At 34.7% G+C, this 10,747-nt stretch overlaps 1 protein-coding gene across 1 annotated transcript in view; it reads right to left on the bottom strand.

Moving 5' to 3' along the window:
• Positions 1-10,285: 10,285 nt before the first annotated feature.
• rmc1 (regulator of MON1-CCZ1) overlaps positions 10,286-10,747 on the bottom strand; it is a 4,315-nt gene continuing 3,853 nt past the window's right edge. The window contains exon 5 of the mRNA XM_056451245.1: positions 10,286-10,345. Within this exon, the coding sequence (XP_056307220.1) occupies positions 10,286-10,345 (60 nt within the window). The remainder of the gene's footprint in view (positions 10,346-10,747) is intronic.

Consider the following 10,747-nt stretch of genomic DNA (forward strand, 5'->3'; position numbering starts at 1 on the left):
GATGGTTTGTTATATAGACTATTGAAAAAAATATAGCTTAAAGGGGCTAATAATATTGACCTTAAAATGTTTTTTAAAAAAAAAATTTAAACTGCTTTTATTTTAGCCGAAATAAAACAAATAAGACTTTCTCCAGAAGAAAAAATATTATAGGAAATACTGTGAAAAATTCCTTGCTCTCAAACATCATTTGGGAAATATTTTAAAAAGAAAATTAAAATTCACAAGAGGGCGAATAATTTTGACTTCAACTGTATTTACGATTATAGTATTCCTATTCGTTGTCATTACAGTTTGTGTACATGGACAACAATACTCCGATTACGAATCTACCATGTAAACAGAGATTTTAGATTATCTTAATCACGTTGATTATTCCTCTTAGTCGCATCATTTGATTGCATCCTATGAGTGTTTGCCATTCAATTTATTTGTTTTTTTTATAATTTACATTTTTTACGTTACAGATGCATCGAAATTCTAACCAAACTGTACCCTGCTGAAAAATCCAGCTTAAACCAGCCTAGGCTGGTTGGCTGGTTTTAGCTGGTTGACCAGCCTGGTTTTAGAGGGGTTTTGGCCATTTCCAGGCTGGTTCCCAGCCATTTCCAGCTTGGTCTTAACTGGTCAGGCTGGAAAATGACCAGCTAAATCTAGCTCAAACCAGCCTGACCAGCCTGGTTTAAGCTGGACATAGCTGGTTTTGGCTGGGCTCCCAGCCTGGCCAGGCTGGTCAAGCTGGTTTTAGCTGGTAATCACCCAGCCTGACCAGCTAAGACCAGGCTGGAAATGGTGGAAACCAGCCTGGAAATGGCCAAAACCCCTCTAAAACCAGACTGGTTGACCAGCTACAGCCAGCCATCCAGGCTAGGCTGGATTAAGATGGATTTTTCAGCAGGGTAATCAGAATATTCTGCCAACAATGACCTGAAAATCATTTTAGTCAAACTGCACAAATAAAATGTGCATAAAAAAAAAATCACATACTTTTATACAATATTAAAATAAATAAAAATAGTATGAAAGCAGAGTTATATGATCAAATTCAGGGTATTTGAAAAATGGTAGACGAGAAGCCTCTCAGTTAAAAATCGGTTAATGGAACAGTGCCATCTAGTGGTCAGACAAAGTGTCTATTTTTGCGTATAACTTCTCAATATTTTGCCCAAGAATTACAAGACTATGGTGGCCGAGAGAGCTTAACGTGCTGCAATTTAAGAAAACACATGCAACTACAAAAAAACAGCAGCAAATTAAGAAAACATCTTCATCTGTTTGATAACACACTTGCTGCAAATCCTCACAACACAATGGAAATGTTTCAAGGGGACCTAGACGTGACAGTTGTGTCGTGACTATTGCTTAGGAATTTTTTTGTTGGTGATCTTTAAAAGGTGGGTTTTTTGTTTGTTTATTTTAATATCCCGATTCCTTTGTCTTAAGTATTTCTTAGCCTGAATAACCATAACCTAAATAGCCGGGTCTGTCATGTTTTTGGGTCTCCTTGAAACATTTCCATTTTGTTTGATGCTATTTGAAAGTGTTGTGAGAAAATGCAGCACGGTTTTATTAATTTGTTTACATTGTGTAAAAGTGTTTGGACTCTCAGTAGTGAAATTTAAACCACACTGAACTGAGCTCAACTATACTGAACTTAAACTTTACAAACTGAACTATACTTTACAATACTGAAGCTGCTTCGACACAATCTACATTGTAAAAGCGCTACACAAATAAAGGTGTATTGAATTGAATTAAAATGCAGCACAGTTTTATTCGTTTGTTTACATTGTGTGCTAATGCAGCGCGTTTTTTCAAAAATGTGTCTGCGTTGTGAGGGTTTGCCGCATGTGTGCTGTCAAACAGATGAAAATCTTTACTGAATTTGCTGCTGTTTTTGTAATTGCATGCGTTTTCCTAAATTGCAGCACGTTGAGCGGTCTCGGCCACCGTTCAAGACTTGTCGATTTAGATTCAGGGCATTATGTGAAGGTTGAAAATTACCCAATTTCCACAGGTCTGCCATTTTTATATATCATTTTATTATCGTAAACCACATTATCGAAGTGCAGTATAGACAAACACTATGATGACTATTACTGTTATATAGGACTATTCTCCGTATCTTGTGACAAAAGTCTATGACTTTCTGTAAAAAAAAAAACATTTTACACCATCATCTGTTTCGTTGTACTCTGTAAAATACGATTAGTTGATATTACTTAAACAAAAGAGAGAGAGTAAACTCATTGCCTTATAATTATCAAGTAAACAAACTATATGTGCATAATTGTTTAAGTCAACAGGTTTAGTCCCTTTTTTAATGTAAAGTCAACAGGTTTACTTAATTTTTTAAAGTAACTAATCACTTTTTGCAGTGTAATTTTTGCTAAATTAAAATGAAAGACCCAATTTAACACCCTGCCGGGATCTACTGCTCTATTCATGGAAAGCTCAAATATAATAACAACAATATTATTACTGATCACATTTTGCTGCCATTAATCAATCTATAACATGTAAAACTGGAACATGAAAATGAATATTCTAAAAGCAACTCAGGTAAACATCTCAATAATAATACTGCCATATTCAGAATGAGGTAAATAATGATGTCTGATGTCCATGTAAACGTACCCTCTGATGACACGTTTGTATTGCAGCTACTTGAGGAACTGTGAGGACGGATATGCTTGAAGATGACTGCTGTAACTTGTTTTTTGTGGTCGTGAGCTTTTACACTGTGAGTAATGTGTTGAATGTCAAGCTAGAGCACATTTTAGTGTTTCTGTCTAACGTGTTTGTATGTAATGGTGCTTCCAATCAATGTTCGTATTTGACCTATAGCTTAATTTATTAAACCAAAATCGTTACTTAGTTTAGATTTTAATAGTTGCGTTTTAGTAAACCGTGGCCATTTTTAATGTTATTTAGTCATTCCGATTTTTATAGTAATTGCTTGTCGGTTTTCTAGAAAAGATAACATAAAACGGCACCTACAAACCCCACTTTAACCATTTTAAAGTTTGGAGTCAGTATGATTATATTTATAATAAAAAAACTAATATTTATAGTACGTCAGAACACATTAAAATAACGTTTTTTAGATGTTAGTATCAGTATTTTAATCTTCTGAGATATCTATAAGCTAGTGTGGTACAAACCCATGACAAAATTTGTGTTAAGAAGATATAAACAAATATAAATATATAAAGCTAGCAGATTGTCACTTTCACTTAAATGGATCAACGGTTTTATCCATGTCACCTCATACTTTAGTTTCTCATCAAATCGCGGCCAATCAAACACTCTCTAGTATCTGACATGCCCCGCCCCTTCAAGTCGCTTTTCATTTGCCTTTCATTTGATGCGGTTGAGCTCTACCACTCTCTCCGGCAGAGCGGTGATAAAAACTAAACGCTGTTGGCTGCTTTTTAAAAGGGAAGGAGCTAGTCTATGTCCTTCCCTCTGTTCGATTTTTCGTTGAGATTACACCAAACATTGAATAAAAAATGCACGAGACATTTTAACTGATTAAAAGCAACAATGAAGATATTTATAATGTTACAAAACATTACTATTTGCATATTTTTTTAAATGTTCAAATTCAGACACAAATGTTTTCAATATTGATGGTGATAAAGATTTTTCGAACAGCAGATCATCATTTCACGTCACACTGAACACTAAAGCCTAGATGAGCATGAGAAACTTTTTTTTAAGAAAACAAAACTCGTTTTAACTGTTGCCTCTTTAGAAATAAAACTAACAATTCGATTGCATCTCTTGATTAACATTGATACGTTTTGTTCACAGAATGTTTACTAAAGTCAAACCAAACCGTCCTCAACAAACACACAAAATTCATATGAATGGTTTATTAGTCAAACTAATGATCTGATGGTGTTTTTGAGCACCGATTTGCCTCAGATTTCAGGCTTTTGTCAGAGATTCCTGTCAGCGAGCGAAAATCTCGGCATAAGCAAGCAAGGTTTATAATAACAGCCGGTTACCTGCACAGTGCCACCTACTGGCCAGATATGAAAAATGTCTGGCTAAAAATGCCAAGACCAGTCTCTTTAAATTTAAACACCCAGGCTACATCCGAAACCGCACACTTCCATACTATACAGTACACTAAAATTAGTATACGAGCCAAATAATCTGTCTGAATTCACAGAATTCGAAAATCAGTATGCGAGAAGTACCCGGATGACTTACTACTTCCGGCGAGATTCTAAACTGCGCATTCCATGCACGCTGAGCAATCTCATGATGCCCCGCGAGAGAATTCATGAATGGGAGTAAAGCAATGCAACTAACGCAGGTAAGGTCATGTGACCATGACAAAATGGCGGATGTAGTACATCCGAATCCTATTCATACTTTTCACATTCATACTGTATAGAACAAACTTTTCTAACAGCCGAGTAGTAGGTTTAAATTCAAATGCAGTACCTACTGAGTAGTAGGCGGTTTCGGACGCAGCCCCAGTTTTCTCATTTTGATTGTTAGCTACTGTTTATTTTGTACCATAAAAAGCTATATTTCACTCATGCTGAAGATACATGTTTAGTATCAATGCATTAGGAGCTAAAGGTACTCAAGTTTCCTTGTGGGCAAAAATAATATTTAAAAAAAAAATTACTTTTCAACTAGGCGTGGGCCAGTATAAGATTCTGATGGTATGATAAAAAATTGGATAAAAAAATTACGGTATTGTAATTACTGCTAAAAAAATAAGTTCTTTTTAAATGTCCGAGTAAAAATCTCCTTTCTTCCCCCATTGAACACAATATATTTTATTTTAAGAAACATTTCAAATATTTTGGACCAGTAGCTTTTAATGTAGACGTTCATTTTCTGCTGGAGATACTGTTGCCCTAAAAAACTAAATAAAACAGTTGTAAAAGAACTTACGTATACCTTAGGAACGGTAAAACAGAAACTGTTAGTGGTTTTAAAACCTTGACTTTTTCCAAACTGCAGTATACCTTGAAATCGGTTATCATCCCATGCCTATTTTCAACTCCTCCTAGATAGTCATTCTGTTTTCCACCAAATTAGACAGGCAAAGCAATGCTGGCAAATCATCACAGATTTCCAGTTTAATTTATGCCAACATTGCATCTGAGGCTTAAAGCCGTGGCCACACTGCACTTTTCACCCCATAGACTTCCATTCATACTCATACAAACGTGGCAGACCGGAAACGCAAGCTTGTGAGACAAGTTTCGCATGTCGCTGCGAAATCGCATCACGTGATTGTGCAAGACCAATAGAAGATTAAAGCATGACCCCTCTGTACAGAAGTGTAAAATTTGGAGGGATCACTCCCTTTATCAATGAATAATTATCTTGTTTTATCCTGCCCCTTTTCGCAGAGACATACGACAGAATTTTGCATGCTCAAACTTTAGTGTGACCGCGGCATTCCTCTGCAATACTAAGAAATACTGACTCCAAACTTCATGCCACCTTTCACACTGAACACATTTAGATGAAATTGGCAACATCTCCACCTACTGGTTAAAAGCAATACATCTGTAAACCATATTACTAGTAAATTTTATCAGCCATTTTGTCTGAAATAGTCTAGAAATGCTTTTAATTGATTAGTGTTACAACTGACATACTTTATTTTTACCTCTTGGCTCCCGCTTGGTTACTCCTTGCAGCTTTATTTCTGAACGAAACAGGATATACAGGCAAAAATGTGGCACAGATATTACATTTAGAATATTGATTGGGATTATGAAGAGTGGGTGATACGTACCAGAGTCAGGTGGTTGGAAGAATAAGGCTTGGATGGCTGTAAACTTGTGAAGTGTTGGCTGAAAATCAAAGCGGTTTTTAAGGCAGACACCGAGTTAATGAAAGATTACAAAAGCAGGCACATGTTTGTTTGCAATAAATCATACAGATGATTTGTAGAATGTACATTTTTAAAAAAAACGGCAATTTTTGTAATAATGCTAAATATTTAAGTGCAGTTACTGAAAAAAATTGACGATTATTAACAATGGAAACGTTTGTATATATAGCATTGTGCACTCACAACAGTGAAGATATTTATGTTACAAAACATTACTATTTTATTTTGTTTTACTTTCGTACATTCATTGATGATAATAAAACATTTCTTCACTGTTAAAAGTTAGGAAAGATGTTAGATCTACATTTACGTCTATAGTATGTACACAGACCCTATAACTAGGCCCACACAGAATCTGCGTGCGCAGTATTCCGCAGATTTTGCCGCAGACTTCCTCAGATTTTTAGCCCATCATTAATTCTGTTTATTTACTTGAGCAAATGTAAGTAAATCTATATTTATTCATTTTTTTTAATTAATTACAGTAATATTATTGACTAATGTGAAAATGTTCATCTGATTTATGCACAGTGCAGTGTGTAAAGTAATATTTTCTGTCTTTTAGTAGAGATATTATATGACAGACTTGCTTTGTTTACCAAATTAAGTGAATCTAATTGGAATAGCATTTTAAACATTAAATAAAAGTTAAAAAGATATTATTTTTTAATTTACATGTTAAGGTTTTAGTTATGATACTCCCAAAATAATTCTGCACAAATTCGCAGATTTTTACCAAAATTCTCAGCAGAAATAGCAAAAAACGTCCGCAGATTCCATCTGGCCCTACCTATAACCCTTGTGCACTGTTCAAATTTACCATTTCAAGGACGAAAACATCCACTGAATTAAACTGCTGTAAAAATGATTCAGATAAAATAGGTTTTGCATAATTCTGCTAATCTACCTCAGTCCTGATCAAAACTAATAAATCGCTTAGAAAAATACAGGATTTTACTCTTTAATTGCCAAATTCATAAATGATGTCTCTGATTTGGTAAAAAAAACACACACACAATGATGTATTTTCAATATAAAAGTAGTTGTTGACTGGATTTTTTTCCCGTTTTATCATAGTCTTGGACATGTGAATGATTAGTAACAACATTGGCTTTGACGCATTGTTAGATTTTCATTTACTATTCTTAATTTACTGTTGGTGGCTGTTTTTGCTCCATTGACTTCCATTATAATTACATTTGATAAATGCACAGTCTTTGTTTTTGTTTACTCCATGTAAGATGCATATATAGATTTTCTCAGACACATCAAGGTTAGTGTGCAAAGGTCACTCTCACACTTTAATTTACTGTTGTACTCCATATAAAATCCAGAAACCAATCTTTTTTTTCACAGGCCTATCTAAAGAGTTAATGGTGACACTAATAGTCAACAGTGAAAATTACAAGTTTGACCTCTTCCCAACAATCAAAAATGCATGATTATATGGTGTCATTGCTTTGCAATCAAACAAATGTGGTTATAATGGAAGTCAATGGGGCAACAACAGCCACAAGCAGTAAATTAGGGAGAATAAAATTCATTACTATAAAATAATAAATCAAAGATGATGTTGTTTCACATGTCCAAAACTGTGATAAAAGCTTAAAAAAGCCGAGTCCACAACTATTTTTTATATTAATAATGCATAATTGTTCACCAAATCAGTGACATCATTTATGAATTTGGCAATTAAAGAGTTAAAATCCTCTATTTTTCTATGCAATTTAGTAGTTTTGATCAGGATTGAAGCTGATTAACAGATTTATGCAAAACAATTGAAAAAATACTTATCTGATGCATTTTTACAGCAGTTTAATTCAGTGGATGCTGAACATAGCAAAAGGGTAGTAAATCTGCCCAGAGTGTATCATTGAGTTCTTTAAAAATTTTCAAAGCATTTTCTCAAAATAAGCATTAAAATGAGATTTGTGACCAAAAATCATTCTGCTAGCTGAAACACAGAGAAAGTTATGGCCAAATTAAGACCCCAAAGCACCACAGAGTGGATAAAAACATCCCCAACAGTACATAAGGGTTAACCTAGACTGCATTTAATTCATTTATCAACTGACCGTCCATATTTGGTTGAATAATTTAAGAAGCAGGCCTTACAAATAAAACATGTTTTATTAACTTAGAGAAATGCGGAGGGGGCTAAAACGCTTTTGTGAAGTTAAAAACCCTTTGTTATACATTTGTTTTTCTCCTGCTGAGTTAACAAATCCCTTACTTTCTGTTCTCTGTGCAAAAAACTGCGCACTTATCAGAAAAAAAGGCCATTACGATATTTTAACTCGACGGGATATCATCAATATTGAATGGTGTTACTTTAAATTTGTTGGCCACAGTGCTACATTATAAATAGCAGGGAAATGTTGCCAAATATTGCTGAATATGTTCAGAAAGAAGTCTTAAATTGAACTTTAACTGTGAAACCTGCTCAACTTCAAACCTTTGCATCATTTCAGTATGTAAATGAACTTCATCTCTATGAAATCTTCATTATGCACCTGTGAATTCTAGGAATTTAGCACCGTCACAATGTTTATGGACACTTTGTTACATTGCAGTGTTATTAAATTGTGTTAAAATGACGTGTGGGAGGATTTCTTTTATGTGTGTTGAAAGCCTACAGTACAACATCTATGATACAGTATGATTGCCAGAGGAAGTGTTTCCTTAAAATGCAATGGGAACTTATGGGAAGTGTAGATAAGCATCTGACAGACAATCCCAAAGATCTGTGGGTGGAAAAGCTAGATCATTTATTATGGATAACCTTCATGCCAAAAAGATTGAACCAAAAAAACTGACTGTCAGGACTTGTTCTGGCTGCTTAGTATGTTTGTAAAGCTCCAAGTATACATACCAGAGATGAAAAGTACATGAGGCAAAGCATACTAGAAAAATTTATCTGACAGCAGTGGTGTAAAGTAATGAATTACAAATACTCAAACTACCATAGCAGACTAGTTTTTCTCAGGAATTAGTCTGAAAAATGTGTACTCCAGTACATTTTTAGCAGTGTATCTATAGTTTAAGTTCTATTTTCCTTCAACCTGCAGTCACGGCTTTCATTCATTCATTCGAGGTCGCCACAGTGGAATGAACCGCCAACTATTCCAGCATTTTTTTTTTATGCAACGAATGTCCTTCTAGTATTGGGAAACACTCATATGCAGGGTGTTTTAGGACGAAAGTTAGGAAACTTCACTTTCGTCCGCGACACCACTCTGACTCTCCCCTCCCACCCCCACGCTTTTCAATGTTGTCATTGTGCCCGTACCGGCCAGCGGCAGCCCTGGAATAATCAATCCCATGATTGCCATTTGATCAAATTATTACACAGAAAAATTACATCAGAGAGACGGACGTCAAGACATGAAAGCTTTATAAATGCAGCAAACAAAATACAGTTTGTTTGAAGGATTTAAGTGTGACAAATTTAAGTTGATCCCTTGCTGTTGTTTTTTTCAGTGTATATTAGAGAGGAATCTGATTTCAGACATGAGCAGTAGAGAAGCCTTGAAAGAGCCTCATTTGACTGAACCGCTGGTTTGAATCAAACGATTCGCAAAAGATTCAAAGCAGTGGTTCAGAATATGGCAATGTAGTTGAAGTCAAAATGATTCGCCCTCCTGTGAGTTTTGATTTTCCTTTTCAAATATTTTTTCACATTTTTACAGTATTTCGTATAATATTTTTTCTTCTGGAGAGTCTTATTTGTCTTATTTTAAGGTCAATATAGCCAGCTTGAGCTATATTTTTTCGATAGTCTACAGAACAAACCATCGTCATACAATAACCTGCCTAGTTAACCTAATTAACCTAGTTAATCCTTTAAATGTCACTTTAAGTTGAATACTAGTGTCTTGAAAAATATCTAGTCAAATATTATTTACTGTCATCATGACAAAGATAAAATAATTCAGTTATTAGAAATGAGTTATTAAAACTGTTTAGAAATGTGTTGAAAACATCTCTCCGTTAAACTGAGATTGGGAAGAAAAAAATATACACGGGGGGCTAATAAATCAGCTGTACATACACACCATGGCATCAGTGTAAAACACATGTTAACGTTCTGTCCTGTATAAAATCCCACCAAGCAAAAAAACAAACAATAACAGTCACTATTAACATTTATTATACACTGTTTAAAAGCTAGAATTTGTTGTTAAATATATACATGATCCACATTAAGTTGAACACTGATGTGTTACTGCTTTACCCATCTGTAGCTCAGCAAACATGCATGAAGAAGATGGTAAAGACGAGGCTTCTCTAGTGTTGTGGTGAGCTTCATATGGCTGTTTTTTTACTTGGTTTTTCAACGCAATACTGTTTCCTCCTGAAAAACCTGATCTCCAGCTGTGCTTGGGCTCCTTCAGGCCGTGGTTGGCTTCATCACAGCGGATTCTCCAAACACTTGCTTAAAGTAGCTGACGTGCTCCTCACAGTGCTCACCTGCAACAGGAAGATAATGTCAGAGGACGTCTACTCTCATGTCCACCATTATCAACATTGCAAAATTGTGTTATTTTATATTCGGTTAACAAAAATCAAGCATATTTATAATCTGTTTTATTACAATGGAACTGAAAATGTTCAGAAAAGTATTCACTTTTGCTATTGATATTTTTGTTTCTCTGTTGGAAAGTCATCAAAATATTTTGCTATTAGTTTTGGTACAAATATTAATCCAAAAAGCGATGCTCATATAGAACTATACATTTTCCAGAAAAGAGATGCACCAGATATTTATAATCACATTTGGTAATATTTCATTCAGAAATAATGCAATGTAATCTACCTGCAGCCATTCGATAAGAAAAGAAGCGCATAAACTGCGATGGAAACACTTTTAAG

Source organism: Danio aesculapii, chromosome 24, assembly GCF_903798145.1.
Source record: "Danio aesculapii chromosome 24, fDanAes4.1, whole genome shotgun sequence".
Classification (NCBI taxonomy): domain Eukaryota; kingdom Metazoa; phylum Chordata; class Actinopteri; order Cypriniformes; family Danionidae; genus Danio; species Danio aesculapii.